The 27,530-nt window shown below is 45.9% G+C and overlaps 1 protein-coding gene across 6 annotated transcripts in view; it reads right to left on the bottom strand.

Annotated features, from left to right (window-relative positions):
* ADCYAP1R1 (ADCYAP receptor type I) overlaps window positions 1-27,530 on the bottom strand; it is a 142,383-nt gene that overhangs the window by 55,854 nt on the left and 58,999 nt on the right. For 5 of the 6 annotated variants that reach the window (XM_060280936.1, XM_060280938.1, XM_060280940.1 and 2 more), the window contains exons 4-5: window positions 9,329-9,436; window positions 537-572 (exon numbers count right to left, since the gene is read on the bottom strand). In XM_060280936.1, coding sequence (XP_060136919.1) covers window positions 537-572; window positions 9,329-9,436 — 144 coding nt within the window. The remainder of the gene's footprint in view (window positions 1-536; window positions 573-9,328; window positions 9,437-27,530) is intronic. The other variant, XM_060280939.1, reaches the window with a different exon arrangement.

The following is a 27,530-nucleotide window of genomic DNA, read 5'->3' as shown; positions in this document are numbered from 1 at the left end:
AGGAGGAGAGCCCAAGGCACAAGGGGGGATATCTAGTCCCTCTCTCTTAGCATGCTCAGGGAGGACATACAAACATGGAATGGCACCTAGGAGGCCCTGGAAGAGGTCAAGCGTGCCCACCTTGCAGGGTTTTTATAATATTTTTTATTAATTTTTTCAAATAAACAAAATAAACTACATTCAAACATATATTCATACATTCCATCCATTCGTTCTGCTGAGCTTGTGACTTCCCTCCCTCCCGCTATTCGGCTTTGTAGCTCAATCTGAGTCTCGCAGTTCCTTGTTTTGTATTAGGTTCATATCGTAGGATATATTTCAATTCCGCAAGTGTCTTCAAACTTCTACAGTTAATATTGATATAGTCTATAAATTTACTCCACTCTTTTTGGAACTTTGTCTTGTTCTGGTTATAGACCCCGGAAGGTGCCTAAAAAGTCCCGCCACCGGACCCCAAAGAGATGATCCATGGAATTTTAAAAATCTGAGTAGCCAATGCCTCTTTCAGCCCCTGCAATACCAGAATATGGCCTTACCTGGTTGTGCGTAGGCCAAGCTATTCACATCCCAGCCTGTGCGAGGGGGGGTGGGGAGAGAAAAGAAATCCCACATGGTTAAATTGTAATGGCCAAGAATCCCCATACCTTACTTTAAGAAACACTCCATTACTTCAATAAATAATAATACTGTGTGTGTATGGCAGCACCATGCGGGAATCCCTTGTAGACAACTGCAGTGCTTAAAGACAAGACAGACGGTGTCAGGAATGAGCCAGATCCAAGCGAAGGTTTGCAGCCAATGGCAGAGAGCAGCCAGGAACAGAGAGGCTTAGATGTTAGTCAGGCAGGGGAGAGCCGGCAGCTGCAGACTTTGGCTCTTCCTGACCTTGATGGGCAGGCTGATAATGCAGCAGCTGAGAGCAGGCTAGAACACAGCCAAAGCTCTCAGGAGGCACAAAATGGAGCGAATCAACTCAGAGACAGCCTCTCTGAACGGGAAGATGTTGGACCTGATCCAATCAGTCCTAAGAGTCGGCAAAGGGGAGGGCTGTTAGATCGGAAGCAAACAAGAGACATAAGGGTTGTAAGTTCAATAACTTCTGCCGACGCCGGAAGGAATCTTCAGAAGGGTCATCTTGAGTAATGGTGCCAGAGCCTTTGTTAGAGCCGTCCGGAGCTATCTGTTTGTTTGTTTTTTGCAATAAATCCTCCTTTTTAATTACCTACGCTTACTGTGTTATCAAGCTGGGAACCTGGACTCCTGACAGACAGGTTGTGCCTCCACAGCATGTGTGTGAGAGAGCTTGGGGTTTGTTTGCTGCAATCCTCGGATAAAGCATACTATAGAAATTCAATAAATAACAAAATAATAATACTGAAGTTAAGCCGGTGTGTATAGTTTAACTGAAGGCATGTGCCTCACTTCCATCTTCCTACCCTCCTTCTCTTGCCTCCCTCTTGCCAGATTGTAACCTCCCTGGGGCAAAGTCCCACCTTCCTGTCGTTAACTCATAACTAGGAGTGGGCGAATCTGTCAATTTTGGTTTCTCTGGTTGGCTCCTCATTTTGCCAGCCTTAAATTCCGTTTGCCACATTTGGGAAACTTTTCAGAAAGCCTCCGCATAAAAATGTGTCATGGTGGATTTCCTTGAGCAATTCCCCTAGACTCATATTACACCTGCATGCTGTTTTCACAAATATATACATTCTGATGTTCACTGTAGCTTCTCCCTTATGGCAGATGAACTGAATCATGTGCCCATACATGAGCATGCCTGCCCTTGCGCACAGTGTCTGGTCCACATGCATGCGCACAGGCTTCCCGTAAACAGTTTGTGACTTTCCAATATTAGAATCAGAGAATTGCAGAGTTGGAAGGGACTCAGGGGGTCATCTAGTAGAACCCCCTGCAATGCAGGAATTTCAGCTAAAGCATTCATGGCAGGTAGACATCCAACCTCTGCTTAAAAACCTCCAAGGAAAGAGAGTCCACCACCTCCAGAGGAAGTCCGTTTCACTGCCGAACAGCTCTTACTGTAAGAAAGTTCTTCCTGGTATTTAATTTCCTTTCTTGAAGCCATGGGTTCAAGTCCTGCCCTCCAGAGCAGTGGAAGACCATCCTCAGATATTTGAAGACTCCATCTCCCATCAGCCCCAACGGTCAAGGATGATGGAAGGTGTAGTCTAATGATGTGTGCAGGGCTACAGATGCCCCGGCCTTCAGTGGGTTGATGGATGCAGCCATTCCCTACCCCCCCCCCCAAATTCACATCTGGATTGTGTTCTCTGGATGTCAGCATGTAACGGGAGACAGATGAGGGGATGGTGGCAGCCTCACCATATGGAATGGCCCCTGCTCCCATCATGATAGCCTTTAAAGGAATGCCCAGCTCAATCCCATTGAAACTGCATTGCGCCACACAAGGTGCTAATGATGAACATATTTCTCTGCAGTGCTTAATTCGGCCGCCAGATGGCCCTGTGGGCTTTTCAGATTTTCTGATGATGTGTCTTGTGTTGCAGGGAGCTGGTAAATAGCCAGCGTTTGGTCTGGACCTCAAGGTGCCCTGAATTCCCAACCCCACACAGTACTCTTCCACTCGAAGTAGATTCAGATCCTCATTCATTTTTGCCTCCAAATCATGCTTAATATTTAAAAAACTTTGCTGGCTCAGCCATAAGGCAGCGTTTCTCCAAAAGCACTCAGTTTTATTTGCTTCTCCCTAGTGAAATTATTAGCAAATTTCCTGCAGACAGCTTGCCCTCCATGCTGCAGCTTCTCCAGCAACATGCATCTAAAGCAGCGGATGTTTTTGGCCTTGTTTGCAAGTCTGCATAGGATACCAAACGATGGAGACCACCAGGCAATGAGCAGCATTCCATTTCAATTGGCAACATTCTCCAGAACAGAGATGGGGAAACTCCAAGCATAGAGGCCAAATGCATCCCTTCCAAGTGTCCCAATTTTCCAGAGACAGTCCTGGAATTACAGAAGCCATCATGGATTCTGATTTGATCCCAGAACATTCCGCTTTTTCCTTTTTCCTCCCCTCCACGTTTCGCTGAACAATTGAAAATGTATGTGTGTGTGTGTGTGTGTGTGTAGGTGCAAAGATGGAGTCCCGTTTCTCCTTAAAAATAAATACCTGCACCAAATGGAGGAAACAGTGAAGCTGGCATATGGTGCCCTTCCTATAATTTTGAAGGGAAATATTTATTCCTTTACAGTCGTACCTTGGTTGTCGAACGCCTTGGTACTCGTACGTTTTGGCTCCTGAATGCCGTAGACCCGGAAGTGAGTGTTCCGGTTGGCAAACGTTCTTTGGAACCCAAACATCCGACGCGCCATCCGATTGAGTGCAGGAAGCTCCTGCAGCCAATCGGAAGCCGCGCCTTGGTTTCCGAACATTTTTGGAAGTCGAACAGACATCCGGAATGGATTCCGTTCGAGAACCAAGGTACGACTGTATTGTAAATGGAGCCCTACACTGAAAGCCATTACATATCTACTCAGAATTAAGTCCCACTGTATTCAATGGAGTTTACTCTCAGGTAACTGGGTGAAGACTGTACAGCTTTAGACTGCAATTCTAATCATTTTTACTCAGAACTAAATCCCACTGACTTCAATAGAATTTACTCTCTGGTATGTTCCTGATCGTTGTCACAGTTTCCATTGTTGTTGTTGTTTCTGGCCTTTTCCCCTGATGGAGAATCAAAGGGAGCTTACAGCTAAAATTCCATTTCATTCCATTTACCCTCGCACATTTTTATTTATTTATAACAGTTCTGTGAGGTAGGTTCGGCAGAGAGGTCCCAGCTGTTGGGAGTATAATTCAAAAACATCGGGGGGCACCAGGTTGGTGAAAGCTTGTCTATAAAATCAATGGGTGGGTGGGTGGGTGGGTGGGGGTGACAAGAAATTTTATGCACTGGGTACCACCTGACCTTGCTACGCCACTGGTGGTAAGACTCCCTGGGAGACAGGTGACTGTGGAAAGAATATCCTGAAAGAAGGAAGTTTGAAACAACCCCCCCCCAAAAAAACGAATGAGTCCCTATGTCTCAATCATATTCATTCCCCTTCTACCATAATGGCCCAATATAAGCCGCACCTGCAAATAATCCACACCTTTAAAATTCAAGGGGGGGGGGGAGAAAAAAAGACAATACCAAAATATAAGCTGCTCCCTTAAAATTCCGCAGGCACTCACACCCGTAAATGGCAAATGTAGAAGAAAATCCTACGGGTACTAGAGAGGACCCATAAGATGGTTAAACACCTGTTCGTAGCACCGTAAATGCAAATAAAAAATCAGCACTGCACTGTAAAATACAGGAAAGTGATGAATGACATTAGAATTGATTGCACAACAATCTCAAGCTCACAAATCGGCAATCAAACATTTTTTTGTTCCGTATGTCTGTTTCAGCGGCATTATCGTAAAAGCCAATTTTTGCAAGGTCGCAAATTTAAGCCTCACTTTAACTTTCCACGGTCGCAATTTGGGGGGAAAGAAGTACGGCTTATATTCAGGCCAATACGGTACTCAGGTAGCAATGCTACCATTCGCCTGTTCCTCCACGTCACTTAGATTTCGGTTCCCGGAGGAGGGAAGTGCTCTGAAAGATGCTGCTTATGCATCTGGAGCTTTTAGTATTTCTCCATCAGCCTGATTTGGGTTCATACATTAAGCCTCTGGACGTTTAATTGGATTCATCCTATTCTTCATTGACCATCAATGTCAATACCAATTGCCTGAAATCTCTTGGGAGACGTAATTGTCGGGCAGTTGCTCACCGCATGCTGACTTCGCAGCTTTGAACAACAAACTCATGTCTCCCATGCGGCTTACAGAAGATCGCACCCCGAGGCCACTTTATTCACCCACAATACCCCACGCCATACAAAGCAGTTACAGTCAAGGATCAGAACCTCCACTTTACCCAAGAAACCAGTGAATACGAGAGACAATCCTCAGTTGGGGGTCAAGCTCACACAAGCACGCTCATCCCTTGAAAACACCATAAGGGCCAACTATCAGATACAAATGGACAACGGAAGTGTAGTGGTTAAGAGTTTGGGGTCAGGCCCTGTGTGTCGGGTTCAAATCTTGGCCATGGAGCTCATTGAGCAACCTTGGGCCAGTCACTGTCTTTTAGCTGAACCTACCTTGCAAGGTTGTCGAGCGGATAAAAAGGGAAGGAGGAGAACCATTGACACCAAGCTCCTTGGATGAAAGGTGGGAAATAAATGTAATAATCTTTTTTTAAAACACGATTATCATATGACTTAGCCGTGATTCCTGCATTGCAGGGGGTTGGACTAGATGACTCCTGGGTCCCTTCCAACTCTACAATTCTATGAGTCTGTGAATCAAGGGTGCGCAAAGGTGCCCACCATAATGACAATGTAAGAAGAATTTATATGCTGCCCATCTGACTGGGTGGCCCCAGCCACTCTGGGCCGCTTTCAACAAATTAAAACATCAAACACAGGAATACATCCATAGCAAGCATCCCTACCACCTCCACAAAGAGTGTCCACCCGTAGCTGTCCTCCTTAACTTGGAACTAGGGGGATAGCCAGGCAATCATCCTCTGGGTTATCTTCTACTCCGGAAGTGATCTGAGTGCTTCAGAAGCCCAACGTGATGGTGGGGACAATTCTCCATCCCCTTCCCCAGCTCAGAGCTTGGGAGAGCTGTAGCCCTTTCATGTACTGCTGGACTTCAGAGGAATACAGAGCACTCTGAATTCAGAGCAACCCATCTTGAGAACCACCAGGGGGGAAAGGCTGGGTATAAATAAAAATATAAATAAACCCAACCACTGGATTGATTCCCAGGCTCCTCTCCAAGTTCCATCCTTGGAAGGGGGAGTGAACTGGAGCAGGTTCCAGTTTCGTTGTGCTTCCGAGGTGACGCAAAGCACATCTGAAACACAGCAGAGCATTCTGTGTTCTTACATGGCAAGGGGACGTAGCTCAGTCTTGAAGATTCAGCTTCGCCTGCCGAAGGTCTGAGGTTCGAAACCCAGCATCACCAACTCCTGCCTGAAACCTTGTAGAGTTTCTGCCAGTCAGGATAGACACTACTGTGCCAAGGCAACTTTCTGTGCCCTGTGCTTTGACTACAAGCATACTTTCCCCTCTTGCTCTGTCTTGCCTGGAATATCAGACCAAGGAGGTGCTGGGGTGAAGGAAAGCGATGGCCTGTGGTGGACTTTGGGCTCTCAAATTTCAGCGGTGCTCTGTGTGATGCAAAAATTTGGTGCCACCTCTTGCGCTCCATTACAAAGCATTATTGCGGCACCCCCTGCGGTACGGTGCCCAGTGGCACCACCCTGGTTGTGCGACCCTAAAACTGCCTCTGCACACAATTGTGAGGCACTGGGGAGCAATTGGGAGTGGAGAAGTGGAGAGCAAGGAAAGGGTTAAGCCTTCCCTCTCCCAAGATGTCTCGTGCTCTGAAAGACCCCCCCCCCCCTGAAGCAGTTTTAATGAGGATGAGGATGCCAGGGTACTGTCATGCTTACTCAAGACAGAGAGACCGAGAGCCGGGGACTGCCATCTCCTGTTAAAAGGAACCGGTGGCATTCTGGTGACAAGTCCTGTGTCATGAGCTACCGATGTGCCTTCATCCCTTTTTGACAAGAAGAACTTGTTTTTGCAAATCTTTTCTTTACTCTCAAGGGGTGGGGGTGGGGGGGAGAGAAGAACTGCTTCCCTGAAAACAGATAGGCCCGAAGGTCACACACAGCAATATTTCATTTGGGTTTGGAACGTCTGAACTTCAAATGGAATGTTCTAGGAAGGTGGCCAATATGGGTGGTTGCTGCTGCTGCTGCTGTTGTTTTCAACAGAGCTGGCCGACTTGTGGGCCCCAAGACATTCCTGGACTACAATGAGCAGCAGAAAAAAATCACACAGAGCGAGCTTCTCTTTATTACCAAACAGGGTCCACAAAGGAGCGTCAGGCCTAATGAGCACAGCAACTCATCTTTGTCAGGTCTTGCTCCCAAAAAGCAGTTGCAGAGACGAAAGGTCCCCGCCTCCCCACAGTTGTCTGTGTCTCCTCCTCTTCAAGGTTTGTTCCCTAGCAATCTGAGACTGTGCCTATGTGAAGCTGACCTCTCCTCTGCCCTCTTCATGCCTCTCCTGGTTCTGGGAAACCAGGGAGGAGGGGAGCTTGTCGCAGCAGGAGGGGGAGACATCCATGCTTCCTCATCAGCCTGACTCGTCTCTGCCTCTTGGCCTTGCCTCCCACTATCCTGTTTCTGCTTCTGATTTTGGACTTCCCTCTGCCACAGACTCTCCCTGCTCATTAAGACCTGTTACCTCATCAGCTTCCAACACCTCCTCTTCCCAGTCTTCTCCCTCTGATCACCACCAATCCCTGGACTCTGAGCCTTCTCCCCTTGGGGGTCCCCCAGCTGGTTCCTCCCACCATTGCTCTGCGCTCAACCAGTCCATCACACACAACTCCCATCACCCCTCACCATGGGCCATGCTCTAGCTGGGACTTATGGGAGTTGTAGTTCAGCCAAAGTTGGATGGCCACAGGGTAGCCACCCCTGTTTCTAAAAATAGACAAAGCCACCAAATACTGCGGTGCCTTAGTTTTGGGCCAGATTTCCTCTTCTGCATCAAGTTCCCCTTGTTCCTTGGACTAGTTTCTATGTAGTTTGCTTCTTTTTCGTTCAAAGGCTTTGACTGATGTTACCAGAGCTGTCGGCCTCATGGGTAACAAGCCTGCTCATCGCTTTCAAAAGATCCCAGCCGTTGCCATGGAGACTCCAGGCCTGCTGTTGGTTATCGGGGAGGAACTGATAAGAAAAAATTGTAACACATGTTGGCGATTGTATCTGCGGATCAGTCCCACCTCACCAGCTGTTGGTCGGGATAGAAAATATTACTTTCTTTCATGATTTGCCCTCATCAAAGAAAAGGAGGGAAAAAAGAGGCCATTGATTCTGGCCTTGTCCTTCCAAAACTAAATTTCGGCCTGGTTTGAATGAACAGCCAAAGGGCAGGGACTGTCGTAATATTAATTTCTGCAAGCCACTCTGAGAACCATTTATGGTTGAAGGGTGGGGTATAAATGCTGTAAATATGCACATCCGTAAAGCAGCTGATGGGATGATTATCCCACCACCACGACCACCAGCAGCAGCCAAAGAATTATTGAATTGTAGAGTTGGAAGGGACTTCAAGGGTCATCTAATCCACCCCCCCCCTGCAATGCAGGAATTTCAACTAAAGCATCCATGACAGATGGCCAGAAGTACCACAGTGGTCCATGTTCTGGTAAGCTCCTGGTGAGGAACAAAGGAACCTGCTTTATACTGAGTCAGACCATTGGTCCATCTAGCTTAGTGTTGTCTACACAGACTGGAAGTGATTCTCCAGAGTTTCAGGAGGCGTTTCCCCCAGTTTTACTTGGAGATGCCGGCAACTGAATCCAATACCTTCTGTGGGCAAATCAGAAACTCTGCCACTGAGCTATGGCCTTTTCCCAGGACACGTTCTGTGCATACTGGCCTTGGATTAATCCTAGGGCTTAGTGCAGTGTTTCTCAAACTTGGGTCCCCAGCTGTTGCTGGACTACAACTCCCACCATCCCTAGCTAGCAGGACCAGTGGTCAGGGATGATGGGAGTTGTAATCCAGCAACAGCTGTTTGAGAAACATTGTCTTAGTGTTTCAGGTATTGTCAGGATGCCATCAGCAGCTCTTGGCTGATTGCCCAGGAAAGTATAAAGACAAAGGAAAGTTTCTTACTGTCCTTTTTTTATTTCAATCTTCACAGAGAGAGGCTATAGAACCCAGCCTCTTGGATAATGGCGTTGTCCCGAGTGAATTTCCACCTCCCGTCTCTCCCACTTCCTCATTCATCACTTCTACGGGTGCTGCTGTGCCCTCTGTCTTTGAGCTCTTTGCTCTCCTACTTTTAAGGTTCGCTGGGTTCTGGGAGATGGAGGGTCTGGAATGCTTTCTAATGACAACGTATCAGCCGGATGGTTTTACAGCTCTCCCATGATTTCCCAGCTTCCCCCCTCATCTGCCCCAGAGCTGTGATCTCCCTCAAACCCTTGTTGTAAATCTATACTGTCTTCCTCTTCCTCCTCCCTGGAAGAGTCAGAATGGGGAGGTGGTCTCCACCATTCCTCCTCTTCCCAGTCCCTGACAGGTGTGTTATTGCAGAATGTTTATGCCTGTGTGCAGTTGCGTCTTGTTTGGTTTGAGCACTCCAGGCCACCATACAAGGGGCAAAGTTCTCATTTGGCAAATGTACGGCACAAGCACAACAAAGATTCGGGCAATGTTACCGTCATCGAAGTTCACCATTGTGAAGAGTGCTGGGCATTTGACGAAGACGACCTCACCCACAAAGGCAGGCTTCCAACAGGTAATGTTATCCCACATCCCTGGGCATCCTGCAAAAGGGGGAAAAAGATCAAGTGATTAAAAGAGTTGCAGGTTGAGTCAAGCTGCCCCATTTGCTCTCCATATATGCCAGTGGTGAAGAACCATTCTCAGCCTGAGGACAACCTTCCCGGGCTGCATACAAATAATGGAAGAGGCAATAGAGGTCGGATCAATGAATGTAGAGCCCACCTTTGTACAGCAAGCTAGTTTCTATACACATTCACAAACTCCTCTCTGTCCTTCACCCAGGGAAGCAAGAGGAATTATGATAGTTCAAGGACACAATCCAGCCAGGCTACAACTCTCAAGGAGGATGCAAACCATGGCCAGCAGGATCTGTGGCTGGGAATGGTGTGCTGCCTAGTGAGAGTCCCAAGGGCCACATAAAGAGGGCTTGGAGGGCCAAATTTAGCTACTAGAGCTGCGGTTCTTCCCCACCCGTGATTTTTACCGTCATTTCACTGCCCTTTCTCTACTGGCAAAATCCAAGGCTGCTAAGAATGATAGGCGATTTATTTGCTTAATTTGGAAATCACAATACAATAAAGAACATCAACAACAAAACAAACAGTTGCAGGCCTCTGGAAAGAAGTATCAAGCACAGAAATCAGGGAAGCAATGCGTAAAACAGCTATCTGATATAGCCTCTCCAAAGCGCAGGGTGGGCAATAGAAGGTCACAAACTCTCAGGAGAAGCATTTAGGAACGTCAGGAATGGAAACTGTACCATGTCGAATTGATTAGATGCCGTTTTAGGCCCTCGCTTTCTGGGTATCATGCGTTAATCTTTCCATGAGAGTGAGCCACCCCAACAAGCCCATACCAAATTGCAGTAAAAGACAACAACCAGGCGATGTTTTCCAGCCTCCAGCTATTGTTGATACGGCTGCAACCAAGAGGAAGCGAATAAGGTCTTTATGGAGGAGCCAGTGAAAACAGAAATAAGAGTTACACAGGCTGCGTTGGGACCATCTGGTTAGTTATCTTAGATTTACAATCGAATCCCAAATGCCAGAAACACAGGGGGCAAAACCGCTCCATGTGGAGGTGGGAACTCTGTTCTGAGCATCCCCTCCAGCACTCAGATGATAGGGACGGATTAACATGATTTAATTTTAGCAGAGTGAGCTACCAGCAAGTGAATTAGATGCAGGCAGGCAGGCAGCATTGTGGGCAGTGATACTGAGAAACCTGGGTTTCCTAGCAGCAAGACACTTGACTGTCAGGACACAGTCAGGTAGCTGTCAGTACATGTAAAAGAAAGTCCTTCACGCAGCGCATAATTAAAGCATGGAACTATGGAAGAAGTGAGGGCCACCCACCTAGGTGACTTTAAAAGTGGATTAGAGAAATTCGCGGAGGAGAGGTGACTAGCCATTATGGCTATGTTCTGCCTCCACAGACAGCAAAGCTTCTGAATACCAGTTGATGTAAACCACAAGAGGCCAGAAGTTGATGTTCTTAGCTGCAGCCATTCCTGGATCCCTGAGATCTGTGTCAATACTGTATGCTGAAAATATCCACTAGGGGCTGTGAATGTCCCATCTAAGATTACTACTAAGATATCTTTATTGTCATTGTCCCCTTGCGGGGACAACGAAATTACTCAGTTGCTACATCCACTCAGATAAAGCATTCCGCATAATCCAAAATTACAACCTAGTTAAAAACAGTAAATGTAATACAAATAACAAGTAAAATAAGATGACTTCAAAGTCCAGGCTTTCCATTTAAGGCCAAAATTGCTCTAGAGAAGAAACTGTTCTTGAGACGGCTCGTTCTTGCCTGCATAGTTCTATATCTCTGTCCCGATGGCAGGAGCTGAAAGAAATGGTGACCAGGGTGCGTTGGATCTCTTGATATGTCTAGTGCTTTTCTATGTCACCTGGTGGTGTAGATTTGTTCTAAGGTGGAGAGTGAGCAGCCAATAATGCTCTCTGCTGTTTTAATAATTCTACACAGCCCTGCTCTGTCCTGAGAAGTACAGCTTCCGCACCACACACATAAACCATACGTGAGCACGCTCTGTATGGCACAGTAATAGAAGGCAAGCAGCAGCTTTTGTGGAAGATGGTTTTTCCTTAAAATTCTCAAAAAATACAGTCTCTGCTGCGCCTTCTTCACAAGCCCCCTTGTATTGACACTCCAGGACAGATCCTCCTGTAACTCAATGCCTAGAAATCTAAACCTTGTTACCCTCTCCACACAAATGCCGTCAATCAAAAGTGGATGGACCTCATTCTTCTGTCCCCTCCGTTCAGGCACAACAGAATGGCCCTGATCTGACATGGATCCGGACCCTGAACTGAACCATGGGCCTTGCACAGTTTTCACTTAGGTGTTTTGAAACCCAATTAAAAATGCAGTTGATGGAGGAGAGAGGAGGAGAAGTCTTTATGACTCTTCATAAGCTCACGTATTGCCACGGGTTCTGTGAATAAGCTTCTCTATACAGGAGTCTAATTTCACGCAGAAAAAACTGGTATGAAAGGAGGCTATTCTTATCATTACAGATGTTACACAAATGACAAATGCACAGATGTTCAAGAACATATAATGAAAAAGCACATAATTGCAAACAAAAAACTGTAAAAACAGGTTTCGAGATTGTTCTGGTCTGGGAGTTCTTTGACGCGAGTAAGGCATTTTAAAAAACACATTGCCATAATATCTATTCCCTGGGTGCCTCTTCTTCAATGCATGAGTTTTCCATCATGGCTATCACATAAAAGACAAGCTTTCAGTGCTACTATTAGAGGGGGCGGGAATTTCCAGCCTTATTCCTTTATGGTGCTTCTGATCTGATCTGCCTCGGGTATACCAATCTTGGTTTAATTAGGATAATTTAAAAAGTTGCTGCTGGAATGGGAGAGAAGATTGCAATTTGACCTGTACGGTTTGCATTCCCCCTGCCACCTTAATCAATAATGGGTCCGTGTGTATTGGTGGAACATGTCTGAATAATAGGAGATTTTCCGGGAGATGCCGGGGATCGAACATGGAACCTTCTGCCTGCAAAGTATGCTCTTCCACTGAGCTGTGGCCGCTTTCCTTATGACCTAAATTTCCTTCTTGGCCCACTGGTAATGGGCATGCAATGGCTTGTCAATACATCCCCGGGACTGACTTCCAGATCATGCGCACAGAATCAGGTTGTGAGCATGGGTCCCTGTGAGTCAATGGTGCATTGAACACATGGGGAAACCAAAGAGGAAGCCAGCGCATTGCGTTTGCACCACATTTCTCTGCCAGCTTTAGGAACAGCGCTTTCTTCTCCGAGGCTCTTATTCATAAAGCTAACCCTTCACAACAGAAGTGTGGAAAAAAGGCTCCTCTTTCAAGTCCTCTCAATAGCGTCTCAAAAGGTAACGCCAGCGCCAAGTCATTTACATAGCAAAATATTTCACACATGGGAAAATGGGTTTTTGAAAGGATGGGATCTCTTATCTGCAACTGGGAAAGGAGAAACCTTTTATTCTGTCCAAGTTGCTTGCATTATTCCCGGCTGTTGGATAGTTTATTCTGAGCTTATCCATGGAGATGCAGTTTGCTTGCTATTGCTCTCGCTTTTCACAACAACAACAAAGGTAAAGGGTTTAAAACAACAACAACAAAACCAAACAACACGACCATGCAGAAGTTTTAACGGCTTCCAGTGCGCTGGAGCTAGTTGATCAGGGCAGAGCACTTAAAAGGGAAATCACAGAGCTGGATAAAAATCTGGGGTGAGGTTCACTGGATATCAGTTTGATTTCCATGATGTAGGCTCCTTGGCAAATGTAAGAGCATAAGAGCCTATCCGATCAGGCTATGTTGAAGTAAGGGTAACGAAAATGCAGTTAAGGAACTCAAATCATATACATGACCGGCACCTTTCTATGGAAATTAAACCAATGTCCAGACTTCAACATTCAAAAACTTGACTTGTAGAAACTTATAGTTGTAGATGAATTAAAATGTAATATTTACATTCACATACTTATCCAAACATGGGTTTACAGTCTGTTCTTTTAACTTCCAAACAACTGTATTTTCCTCTTTCCAGAGCTCAGCTTTGCAGCTTCTATGAGAGATTTCCACATTTACCTTCTCCTGTAGCTTTGCGCTCTGTCTCTCTGCCTCTCTGCCTCTCTCTGTCTCTCTGTCTGTCTGTCTGTCTGTCTGTCTGTCTCTCTGTCTCTGTCTCTGTCTCTCTCTCTCTCTTTCAAGCAAAGAAGGAGCACTCCAACACTCTATTCAACTTAGCAGTGTTCACAGTGGATTCTAAAACACAGTCACCTTCCTTCACATAAAATGGAGTCTCTCTTTCACTAGATACTTCCCATGTGACCAACGTTAGACAACCTCACGAGAACTACTGGAGAACTCACCAGAATTCAGTTACCAACCAATCAGATTTAAACACACAGCAATGTATACAAGCATTTGCAATTTCAGCAAATTAAATTACTAAACTTAACAGGCCAATGGCCCATCTAGTCCAGCATCCTGTTCTCACAGTGGCCAAACAGGTGCCTGTGGGAAACCAGCAAGCAAGATTTCAGAACAAGAGCAGAGCCATTACGGCTAGTAGCCATTGACATCCTCCAGATAACCCCCTTCTTATGTTCTTATCTGCTCATCTTAAGTTTCACCATACTCACACAGAGTAATAACAGTATATGCATGAGAGGGCTGATGCTTGCTCTTTTTGGACCATAACCACGGCACCAAAATGGTGGAAGATTCAGGGCAGACAAAAGATACGACTTCTATATGCAGCACATGATTAAACGATGGAGTTTCCTGCCATAGTGCTGACCAGTGCTGAAAATCTCTCCTGCATTTTTACAAACCCATTTTCAATAAATGAATGAGATTCCCCCACCCCCACTGCAATGAAGAAAAACACACACAATTCACTGGCCGCCTCGTGGCGTTAAAGAAAGCTCAAAAAGTGCAACCACCAGCCTTCTAAAGGAATTCTAAACTGAGCTGTGATTTCTGCATTTAGCTGTGATTCCTGCACTGTAGGGGGTCTGAACTTGATGATCCTTTAGGTTCCCTTTCAACTCTGTGGTTCTATAATTCTATGAATGAGGCAGGAAAATGGAAGCCCCCTTTGCAGAGGGAAGTGGAGGACAGAGTTCACCACAACTTTGATCGGGTTAACCAAGTTCATGGACGGAAATATTTATCCGTTGCTATTATTATTAGTCATGCTGCCTTTAGACCACCTTCTGCATTAGGCACAGACTGTGTCCGAATACCATTTGCTGGGAAATGACAATGAAAAAAGTCTATTGTCCTCATGTTCTGCTTATGGGCTTCCCCAATGCATCTAGTTAATCACCATGGGGAAGGAAGTTCGGGACTAGGTGGGTCTGATGCAACAGGACTCTTGCATTTCTATGGAGTATTTAGCCACTTGCCAAATGTGGCCACTTGGTTTCTCCAAGGCCTGACATGAAAAATCCTGGTTGAGTCTTGGCTGAGGGAAATAGTCAGAGATGATCAAGCTTCATGCCAACAGGTATGGCAGCTTTCCATGTGTGGTTCTGACACTGCCTGGGTCTCTCATGCAGGAAGGTGTTGGATTTTTTGAATAGTCAAGTTACTTTAGAGCCGGTCTAATGTAAATACTGTCTGTTTAAGAGAAACAGGTGTCTGTGTTTCTGTTAATTGCTCACAGGCGTGGGCTCTGCTTCTTATATATAAGGCTCTGCCAGAAAGCCTTCTGTATCTCTTAGTTAGATCTTTCAGTTTGATTCATCTCTAAGTAGATCACTCTCTCAGTTGTTCTCAGTTTAAGAGATTCCTTAGTTGAATCTTAGTATGAGAGTTGCTTAGTTATAATGCTAGTTTGCTGTTAATTCTTGGGTAGTTTTAATGGGAGTTTTGTGGGAGGTTTGGAAAGTGGGTAGATAACATTGCTAAGAGAGAAAGCATTTATCTTTAATTTAAAGTCTCTTTAGAGTCAGTTTGTTTTTCAGTTAAAGAAACCCAACAGTTTGTATTTCCTTCTGTATGCTTTTACAAGCGTACAGCTAGTAAGGGGTTTCATATAAGGGCGATAATTCCCTACGCTCTTGGTGGTGTTTTCTTAGCCAGGTCGACTTCTGACTGCGTATACTCTGCGTGAAGCGTACTTTAAAGGGCCACTGAAAACTGGGATATATGATTTAGATTAAGCAAGTTTCAATACCCAGTTTTCTCCAATATTATTCTTATCATATATATATATATATATATATATATATATATATATATATATATATATATATATATATATATAATTTTCCAATAGAAGGGGGCAGATAGAGAGGTGAGAAGATACATGTGGTGGCATTGCGACAAGATAAAACCATTTTGGAATTTAATTATCAAAGAAACAAAAATAATAATAAAATCTAATATTTAGAAGAGTCCTGGAAATATCTTATAGGGAATGATGGATAAGGAAGTAAAAGAGCAAGATGAAAAAAATACTGCTGTATGCCATGGCAGCGGCATGTATTTGAATAGCCTCATACAGTGGAACCTCGGTTTATGAACACCTCGGTTTATGAATTTTCGGTTTATGAACGCCACGGACCCATCTGGAACGGATTAATTCATTTTCCATTACTTTCAATGGGAAAGTTTGCTTCAGTTTATGAACGCTTCAGTTTATGAACAGACTTCCGGAACCAATTACACCCATGCTTCAGTTTATGAACGCTTCAGTTTAAGTACTCCGCGGACCCGTCTGGAACGGATTAATCCACTTTCCATTACTTTCAATGGGAAAGTTCGCTTCAGTTTATGAACGCTTACTCCGCGGACCGTCTGGAACGGATTAATTCACTTTCCATTACTTTCAATGGGAAAGTTCGCTTCAGTTTATGAACGCTTCAGTTTATGAACAGACTTCCGGAACCAATTGTGTTCATAAACCGAGGTACCACTGTATTGGAAAAAGCAGGACATACCGAAGGTAAATGAATGGAGGGAGAAATTATTTGAATATGTAGATTTAGCAAGATTAACAAATGTAATAAGGGAACAAACAGAAATTTGAACAAAGTTGGGAAAAAATTTGGAAATTACATGAAACTACAATGCCCCACGATTAAATCCTGGATTTACTTCTAAAGATCGGCACTGGAAACAACAAATAGAGGAACAGTAAAGGAGAACAAGATATATAAAACAAAAAAAGCAGTCTCGGAAATTACTAAATGACCAAACTGTAAACAAGTGGAAGTGACAGGATAGAGAGAAATATGTTTTATGAATTATTATTTATTGTATTATAGATATCGTATTATTTGTTTATGATTATGTTGCTATGATTTAAATTTGATGTATTATTTGTATTGTATGTTTTAAGTTGAGTCTTAATAAAGCTATTTTTAAAAAAAAAAAATTAAAAAGAGAGGTGAGAAGATGCGTGGAGAGAAGGTAACATTGAGAAAGGAGGAGGGGGCTTTGAGGCAACACCACAAACAGAGCCAGAATCACTGTTTGAAAACAAATGACACAGGATATATTTGAGACGGCTTTAACTGCAAAGCTTGGCTAATTAAATTGGGGGCTTAGGAGGGGCGGTTTGGGGGGGGGGAGCCAGGCAGGGCTCTTTTGGCTGACGCAAACTGTTCTCATCTCATCAAGAGTCTGCTCTTGGAACAACATTTACTATTCTTTTTGTGAGTCAGAGCGACTGCTCAGCTGAGTTTCCCAGAGCTGCGGCTTGTGTGCTGCTGTTATACAACACAGGCTTTCCAGAGGTGTTCGTCTATGTATGTATGAATAAATAAAACGCATCCATGTTCTAAGCTGGGGAGAGATATGCCATGCAGATCATTTTTCAAAGGCTGTCATCTTTCATATCCAGCCGGGGGGGGGGGGGGATGCAATTTAGGATTCCACTGGCTCAATGTTGCAACTGATCAAGACCCTTCTGAAATGCCAAGATCAAAATAACATACCGTCTAATGAATTCCTCTCCAAATACAGGCATATTCTTTCTTTCATTCATATATATATATATATATATATATATATATATATATATATATATATAATTTTATTTATACCCCGCCCTTCCCAGTCAAGACCAGGCTCAGGGCGGAATATCAAAGCAAGCATACAAGAATATCAAAGCAAGCATAAAAGAAGCAATTCAATTAAAATGCAGATTAAATACAATGTTAAAATTCAATTTTAAAATTAGGAATCTACAAGTGCGACCTCATTGAAATATCTGTAGGATAAAGGGGAGGGTAACATCGGGGTCAGACTGAGTCAGCCCAAAGGCCAAGCAGAACAGCTCCGTCTTGCAGCCCCTACGAAAAGATGACAACTCCCGCTGGGCCCTAGTCTCCTGAGAGAGAGAGCGTTCCACCAGGTCGGGGCTAGTACTGAGAAGGCCCTGGTCCTGGTCGAGGCCAGTCTAACCACCTTGTGACTCGGGATCTCCAGTATGTTATTATTTGTGGACCTTAATGTCCTCTGCGGGGCATATCGAGAGAGGCGGCCCCGTATATATAATATTGGGTAAATCATTGTATATTTATTTATTGCATTTATAGTCCACCTTTTCTTCAAGAGCTCAAGGTAGTGTACTTGGATCCCTCTTCTCATTTAATCCCCACAACAACCCTCCGAGGTAGGTCATGCTGACCTGACCTACCCAAGGGGACCTGACGATCTTCATAGCTGAGTGGGGGATTTGAACCCAGCTCCAAGTCTGACACTCTAACCACTACACCACGCTGGCTTGTATATGTTGGGGTGGTGCCCTTAGCACAGCAGTAGGGCACATCCTTTGTAGGAAGAAGGTCCCAGCTTCAATCCCAGGCATCTCCAATTAAAAGAGGAGTCTCGGGTAGCAGGAGGAGGAAAGACTTCTGCCAAGCATAGCCAAGGCAAGATGGGACTAGATGGACCACAGGCAGCTTCATGAGGAGGGTCTGGATTGCTTTCACATGGACTGCAATATTTAGTCCAGTCTTTGCTAAACAGGTGCCTTTCAGGTGTTTTGGACTGCAACATCTGGCCACTGCTGCTGCTGGGATTTAAGAAGAGCCCGACTGAATCAGTCAAAGGCTCCTCTAGGGTGGCATCCTGTCCTCACAGTGGCCAACCAATTGCCCCAATGGGAAGCTCTCAAACAGAACATCAGAGCATTCTCCACTTTTGATTCCCAACAAATGGTATTCAGAGAGACATACCATCTCCAACAATGGAAGCAGAACAACATAGCCAGTGCTAATTGATAGCCACCTATTTCACATATTTGCCTAATCCTTTTTTAATGCCATCCAGGTTGGTGGCCAACATGACCTCTTGCGGGAGTGAGTTCCACAGTGTGAATAAGTACTTTTGGGGGGTCTGTCCTGACTCTTCTGACATCAGCTTTGTTGGATGGTCTGGAGCACTAGAATGAAGAGAGAGGGAGAAAACCTTTTTTTGTCCACTTTCTTCATGCCAGGCACAATTTTATCAGGTCCCCTCTTATTCACCTTTTCCTATCAAGTAAGGAGTTGCAAAAACTCATGCGGCCAATCAATCCAGGAGTTAAATCAATGAAACCTGGCTTGAGAGCAGTACATGTGAAAAGGATCTAGGAGTTTTGGTTGACCACAAACTTGACATGAGTCAGCAGTGTGATGCAGCAGCTAAAAAAGCCAATGCAATTCTGGGCTGCATCAATAGGAGTATAGCATCTAGATCAAGGGAAGTAATAGTACCACTGTATTCTGCTCTGGTCAGACCTCACCTGGAGTATTGTGTCCAGTTCTGGGCACCACAGTTCAAGAAGGATACTGATCAGCTGGAACGTGTCCAGAAGAGGGCAACCAAAATGGTCAAAGGCCTGGAAACGATGCCTTATGAGGAACGGCTTAGGGAGCTGGGTATGTTTAGCCTGGAGAAGAGAAGGTTAAGGGGTGATATGATAACCATGTTCAAATATATAAAAGGATGTCATATAAAGGAGGGAGAAAGGTTGTTTTCTGCTGCTCCAGAGAAGCGGACACGGAGCAACGGATTCAAACTACAAGAAAGAAAATTCCACCTAAACATTAGGAAGAACTTCCTGACAGTAAGAGCTGTTCGGCAGTGGAATTTGCTGCCAAGGAGTGTGGTGGAGTCTCCTTCTTTGGAGGTCTTTAAGCAGAAGCTTGACAGCCATCTGTCAGGAATGCTTTGATGGTGTTTCCTGCTTGGCAGGGGGTTGGACTGGATGGCCCTTGTGGTCTCTTCCAACTCTATGATTCTATGATTCTATGAAAAACTTTTGTTTGCCTAAATAGGTACCACATCCTCAATTTCTCAGGCAGCAGGATTAGAGACATAGATATAAAAATGCAGGTACTTATATGGATAATGAACCATAAGAACCACCCCTTATTTCTTTCCCAACTGGGAGGAAAGGTTTCTCCCAAGCTTGCAGCTGCTGCGATGCATCCATCCATCACCGAAAAGGACTGTGCTTTGTATTTTTACCAGTATGCAGATTTAATTGACTGTGGAATCGATTCCAGCTCATACAATTAATTGGTTTAAGTGGTTGAGTTTTAAGCTCTTCAGAAGCCAAAGAGGGTAAACGGCTGGATGGTGGTGGTTGGTGAGAATGATTGCATCTCCCCTGTGTGCTATGCATTTATATTTTTGGCAACAACCAAAAAAGGAGCCCGAGGAGAAGGATAGCACCACAGCAGTTTGCAACTGGGCACAGTCTCCACTGGCCAGAAGGGCATTTCAGAAGCACAGGGCCATCTTAAGCATGTCGGGCGCCCGGGCACCGTGGTGCGATCATCGCTCTGATGCCCCCCACCCCATTTCTCACCACGGCGGGCAGGCGCAGCCGCACAGTGCCCCTCCTGGCAGCCCTGCGCCACCCGAGCTTGCCATAGAGCCGGCCCTGCAGAAGCACATTCACTGAGCCAGTGTGGTATAGTGGTTTGAGGGTGAGACTAGGACCTGAAAGACCAGGGTTCAAATGCCCACCTGGCCATGAAGCTCACTGGGTGACCTTGGACCAGTCTCTGCCTTTCAGCGTCACCTACCACACAGGGTTGTGGGGATGAAATGAGATGGGGGAGAACCTTGTGCACTGCCTGGAGCTCTTGAAAGGTGGGGTATAAATGCAATAGGTAAATGAGCGGAGAGCAGCCCCCATGGCAACGTGATTGCTGACTCCACCCCCTGACCTCCACACGTTCACTAGGAGCTGTGGATTGAGACCCTGTGCATGCAGATGTTCACAGAAAACTCCTCAGCACAGACAGGAACCCAAATTGCACAGGGTTCCAGATTGTGTGGAGAAGCTGTTGTGCACAGAGAAGCTCTCCATCTTGGCCACATGGAGGGCAAAGATGGTGGGGCTGGCGGGCACAAAACCCTGTCTGTTTAATGAACAACTGGAGATCACCTCTGAAAGTGGTCAGAGACTGTGCCTCTGGGTCCTTGTCCGCTTCAGTGACTGCTTGAGATGCAAAGGTGGTACCACCTTGAGATCCAAGCTGGTACCACCACATCCAATTCAAAGTCAAGCAAAGAGCATTCAGAACCCTGGACAGCTCCAGTGCCTCCTGCTGAAACAGCTGTCAGAGACATTCTCTCTACTGGTTGTTGTTGTTGTTTAGTGGTTTAGTTGTGTCCGACTCTTCGTGACCCCATGGACCACAGCACGCCAGGCACTCCTGTCTTCCACTGCCTCCCGCAGTTTGGTCACACTCATGTTTGTAGCTTCGAGAACACTGTCCAACCATCTCGTCCTCTGCCGTCCCCTTCTCCTAGTGCCCTCAATCTTTCCCAATATCAGGGTCCTTTCCAGGGAGTCTTCTCTTCTCATGGCCAAAGTATTGGAGCCTCAGCTTCAGGATCTGTCCTTCCACTGAGCACTCAGGGCTGATTTCCTTCAGAATGGATAGGTTTGATCTTCTTGCAGTCCATGGGACTCTCAAGAGTCTCCTCCAGCACCAGAATTCAAAAGCATCAATTCTTCGGCGATCAGCCTTCTTTATGGTCCAGCTCTCACTTCCATACATCACTACTGGGAAAACCATAGCTTTAACTATACGGACCTTTGTTGGCAAGGTGATGCCTCTGCTTTTTAAGATGCTGCCTAGGTTTGTCATTGCTTTTCTCCCAAGAAGCAGGCGTCTTTTAATTTCGTGACTGCTGTCACCATCTGCAGTGATCAAGGAGCCCAAGAAAGTAAAATCTCTCACTGCCTCCATTTCTTCCCCTTCTATTTTCCAGGAGGTGATGGGACCAGTGGCCATGATCTTGGTTTTTTTGATGTTGAGCTTCAGACCATATTTTGCGCTCTCCTCTTTCACCCTCATTAAAAGGTTCTTTAATTCCTCCTCACTTTCTGCCATCAAGGTTGTGTCATCAGCATATCTGGGGTTGCTACTGGTACCGTTAGCAATTACCACCTGATGTCCAGGCCTTAAGTATGGCACTGTCTGTCTCAATGGATGAGCTTGTTGGCTCTCATCTCACCTTATTTTGAAGCGTTTGGCTTCTGCAATGCTGGGGAGACGAGGGGATAGTGACATCAGAATGTAAGAAGAGTCTGTTGGATCAGCCCAATGGCTCATCTAGTCCAGCAACTTGTTCTCATAGAGAATGACCAGGTGCTTCAATGGTGAAACAGCAAGCAGGACCCAAAAACAAGAGCGGCCTCTCCTCCTGTGGTTTCCAGAAGCATTGAAGATGACTCAGGAATTTCAATTGGTCCAAGATGCAGTGGTCGTATTGGTTACCGGGGTTCCTTTCAGATCTTCCCAAACCCCTATTTTAACACAGCTGCCTTGGTTGCTGGTCCATTTCTGGGTCCAGTTGAAGGTCCTTGTGGTTGGTCTAAATGCCCTCAAATGCCTCTGGCCTCAGATCCCTGTAGGACCACCCCCTTTCCTGCAAACCCTCTTGGGTGCTAAGATCTTGTTCACCCTGGCTTTTGACACGTGAGGTGTATATTTTAAAGACCCGTGTAATTTTTGCAATTTAAACTGTTTTAAATTGGTTTTGTGTGTGTGTGAAATCATTTTTATTTGATTTTATATATATAAATTTATGACATTCCAAATGCATAACCATATATAGAGATTACTCTGAATCTCGAGACTTCCCCCCATCCTATTGTCGACATTTTACAACTGCATATTATTCTATATTTTAAATCAAGCCACATTATCCATAGTATTTGTTACATTGTAAGTTGGTTTCAAATCCTGCTAATGTTTCCATCTGCCTGCAGTGGTCTCCTTAAAAAATTATAAATTTCCCCCCATTCTTTTAAAAAGTTGCTGTCCTCTTGGTTCCTGAGTTTTCCAGTCAGCTTTGCCGTTTCAGCGTAGTCCATAAGCTTAAATTGCCATTCCTCTCTGTTTTTAATTGTTTTCAATATTGTGCGGTATAGCGTTGTAACCCATCCCAGGACCTTAGAGTGAAGGTGGATAATAATAATAATAATAATAATAATAATAATAATAATAATAATAATCTCAGTCCAGGTACAAAGCAAAGCAAATAAGCACTCATTTAGCTGCCCCAGTTTGGAAGAGACGTGAGTTATAAGCTCTTCAGAAGTCCATCCTATCCTTCTTAGTCTTTGGCTGATTAATTGTATGCCTTATAACTGATCAAATAAACACAACTGGAGCCAAAAAAGAGCAACTTCCACATCTTGTGGCTGCAAATTCCATAAGTTTGTTGTGTGGATCGATCTGTTGCTTGATTTCTCCTGAACTGATGCCTGTCCCCATCAATTTCGCTGGTTTCCCCTTGGATTGTAGCACAGGCATCCCCAAACTGCGGCCCTCCAGATGTTTTGGCCTACAACTCCCATGAGCCCTAGCTAACAGAACCAGTGGTCAGAACTGTTCTAGCATGTTGGAGAAAAAAGTTCTCTCGATCTCCCTTCCCCACACAAAGGATCGCATCAATTATCATGCGCAGACATACGCACCCTAAACTGCCTCTGGAAGATGAGACGTCTGACAATGTGCAAAGCAGGGGTGGTGGGGGTGATGCCCCTCCTAATGACAATCAAGGCAAATGAGCTTTGTTATTGTTCTAACATGAAAGTGAATAATAAACTCAGCAAAGGGAGGGAGTATGCGCGTTTGGGGCGGTTGGGGGAGAGAGATGACTGGCGATTAGGTTTTGCATTGCCAGGCACTGTGGCAGAGACAATTACACAGATGCGCGCTTTGGAGGGGGGAAACCCCTTCATGCTCAGTAGCAAGATGGTGCCTCCCGGCTGCGCCACGGCGGCGAGGGAATGCTCCTCGCCTGGCCCTTTCATTGCAATGCCTCATCCATCTCCCACCTTTCCAAAGCTTTCTTCAGCAAGCTGTTTTCATTTCCCCTGGCCCTGCTTGGAGCGTGAGGTGGAAAGATTCGCTCTGCATGCGCAACCCTGGCCCTTGCAGCTGGGTACAGGCAGCAGCAGAGCAAGCTGATCGGGCACCCGGGGGGAAAGCAACCGAGGCAGGACGCTCCGCAGGGCCAAGTTCCTGCCGGAAAAATAAGGGATCGGCAGACTGGAAGTAGTGCTGTCGCCATTTTGGAACTGGGCGGAGCATGCTCAGAAGCAACTTTCAATGCTGCTCTGCCCAGTTCCAAAATGGCCACTGCACCAGAAATCGCTTCTGTGCATGTCCCAAGACTCCAGGCATGCGCAGAAGGAGCCTCCCCTGGCCGGTAAGTAAACCAGGAAAAAACAAAAAAAATTCCGTTTTTCCAGCTAGGAACGGCTGGAAAAACGGGGGTTTCCCGGGGAATACGGGAGACTTGGCAGCTATGTGAGGAGTCTGCCTGCCTCCTCCCACTCAGCTGCCCTACAGCTGAGGGGGAGGCAATGGGCAGACTGTTTGGGGCAGCACAGAGCCTGCGGGACCCAGGAGAGACGCGTGGCTCGGGCGAGCTGCAGGCCCCGCGGTGAGTGCCGCCCACCATTTTGTCTATCCCTTTAGTGGAGAGACACCTAACTCACCCCCCTTGCTACGCCCCTGGGTACAGGAACAAACCATCTCTTGGCCTTACGAGAAGCTGAGAGCACCGGAAGTCGCGCTGCGGCCATTTTGGAGCTGGGCAGAGCAGCACCAGAAGTCGCTTCTACGCATGCTCTGCCCATTTCCAAAATGGTCACAGCGCCAGAAATCGCTTCTGCGCATGTCCAGAGACTCCAGACATGCGCAGAAGGAGCCTCCCCGGGCCGGTAAGAATCCAGGGGATTTATGGGGTTTTTAAAATCCGGGCTGCCAGCGGGAAACAGCTGGAAAAACGGGGGTTTCCCAGGGAATATGGGAGACCTGGCAGCTATGGTCAACCTGAGGCTATGCTATCAACTGGCCCACAGTTACTCAGTGGGTTTTGTGGCTGGGAGCAGATCCAGAGGTTGTTCCTTAATTTTTCTTTTATGGTAGATCATTTGTATATATTCAACTGAGGAAGTGTTATGGGGAGGAGGGTGCTTAGATTTTCCCCAATCTCTTTGTCTCTGTCTCTGTCTCTGTCTCTGTCTCTGTCTCTCTCTCTCTCTCTCTCTCTCTCTCTCTCTCTCTCTCTCACACACACACACACACACACACACACACAGACACACACACTTCTTTTTCTTTATACCCAGGAATAAGCTTAAAGAAGACCACAAAAAAGAATTTGAACTTGACCCTCCTCGGGCAAAGTCCACTAAATACAGCAGAGCCTAGTCCATTAGGGCGAATGGGGCACTGGCCCACCCAACTTAGCCTGTTTTCATTCAGCCCCACCTGCCAGTCCAAAGGTTAGCCCTGCCTGTCAGCTACCCTCTCCTTAATCTCAGCATAGCCCCAGTAGAACACAGCAGGGAGGAAGATGGGGATGAAACAAGAATGAGTTGGTTTCCTCTATCCTTGGCTCTGGCTCCACCTACTGTTGGTCTTCCTGACTTCTGGCGGTTCCCCTCATTGCGAGAAGTCAGGTTACAGGGAACCAGGCAGAGGGCCTTCTCGGTAGTGGCACCTACCCTGTGGAATGCCCTCCCATCAGCATGTCAAAGAGATAAATAACTTGAGGACCTTCTGTAGACATCTGAAGGCAGCCCTGTATTGGGAAGTTTTTAATGTGTGGTGTTCTGTTGTGGCTTTGTATATTTGTTGGAAGTTCCCCAGAGTGGCTGGGACATCCCAGTCAGATGGGCGGGGTACAAAAATAAATTATTATTATTCTTATTAGCCCTTCCAGTTCCAATGGGCAACAGTTACCACTGGCCAGATGGTCTTTAGCCAGTAGTTAGACAGAAAACTGCAGAACTGCTTGTGACGGGGAGTTAGCACTCTTGCACACCATTGAACGATAGCAGCATCAGATGCTGTTGCCAGGTCAGTCTTTTGTTCAGCAAGCCAGTGTTTCTTCATTTATTGAATAAATAAATAGGATGGGGAGCTGTTTTCAATTGCTTCCAGCAGAGGTTTATCCCACCCTCTGATTCTTGTAACTGCGGGTGTCAGAGATCGAATCTGGGACATTCTGTGGCAAACGGTCTTGCGCTGTTACTGTTTGAAGGAACAGGAACATGGGGATCAAGAGGGAAGAAGCGCACAGCTAGTCAGAAATGCCAAGAAGTGCTACCAAATCCATCGCGGTGCTCTTTAAAAGCTCCTTTTATGAACTGGGCCGTATCGTCTTCTGGAAGATGGAGAATGGTTGCAGTTCAGCGGCAGAGTATCATATGAACTGTGTGCAGATGCTTCAAGCTTCAATTTCCAGGTAGGGCAATGAAAGTTTCTCTTTTGATAATGAACTGAATCATAGAATCATAGAGTTGGAAGAGACCACAAGGGCCATCCAGTCCAACCCCCTGCCGAGCAGGAAAGACCATCAAAGCATTCTTGACATATGCCTGGAGAAGAGAAGATGCTATGAGAGATGCTATGATAGCAGCCTTCAGATATCTGAAGGGCAGTCACATGAAAGATGGAGCAAGCTTTTTTCTGCTGCACCAGAGAGAAGGACTCATAGAATCATAGAATCATAGAGTTGGAAGAGACCACTAGGGCCATCCAGTCCAATCCCCTGCCAAGCAGGAAACACCATCAAAGCATTCTTGACATATGCCTGTCAAGCCTCTGCTTAAAGACCTCCAAAGAAGGAGACTCCACCACACTCCTTGGTAGCAAATTCCACTGCCGAACAGCTCTTACTGTCAGGAAGTTCTTCCTAATTCATTGGGACTTACTTCTGAGTTGACTTGTACAGGATTGTGCTGCTCTTTATCTCACTCTTACCCTTTCTACCATTCTAGTAGGTTATTAAAAGAGGAGAGGGTGAAAGAGGAGAGCGCAAAATACGGTCTTGGGCTCCTTGATCACTGCAGATGGTGACAGCAGTCACAAAATTAAAAGACGCCTGCTTCTTGGGAGAAAAGCAATGACAAACCTAGACAGCATCTTAAAAAGCAGAGACATCACCTTGCCTACAAAGGTCCATATAGTTAAAGCTATGGTTTCCCCAGTAGTGATGTATGGAAGTGAGAGCTGGACCATAAAGAAGGCTGATCACCGAAGAATTGATGCTTTTGAATTCTGGTGCTGGAGGAGACTCTTGGGAGTCCCATGGACTGCTAGAAGATCAAACCTATCCATTCTGAAGGAAATCAGCCCTGAGTGCTCACTGGAAGGACAGATCGTGAAGCTGAGGCTCCAATACTTTGGCCACCTCATGAGAAGAGAAGAATCCTTGGAAAAGACCCTGATGTTGGGAAAGATGGAGTGCACTAGGAGAAGGGGACGACAGAGGACGAGATGGTTGGGCAGTGTTCTCGAAGCTACGGACATGAGTTTGACCAAACTGCGGGAGGCAGTGCAAGACAGGAGTGCCTGGTGTGCTATGGTCCATGGGGTCATGAAGAGTCGGACACGACTAAACAACAACATTAAAAGCTTCCGACCTGGCAACTGTAGGTCCTCTCTTCCATCCCTCTTCCACCTTCCTCAGCACAGGCAGCAGCAAAGAAAAGTCTGATTTGGGTAAGAAAATGTGGGGGGGGGGGAACAGTGCAGGAAGCCCCCGCAACCAGAAACGAGAGTCCTGGCAAGGCTTCTTCTATGGGCAGTTAGCCCTCCCTGCTGTCTGTTACTT

This window comes from Zootoca vivipara, chromosome 12 (genome assembly GCF_963506605.1).
Source record: "Zootoca vivipara chromosome 12, rZooViv1.1, whole genome shotgun sequence".
NCBI lineage: Eukaryota > Metazoa > Chordata > Lepidosauria > Squamata > Lacertidae > Zootoca > Zootoca vivipara.
This window is presented reverse-complemented; position numbering and strand designations above follow the sequence as displayed.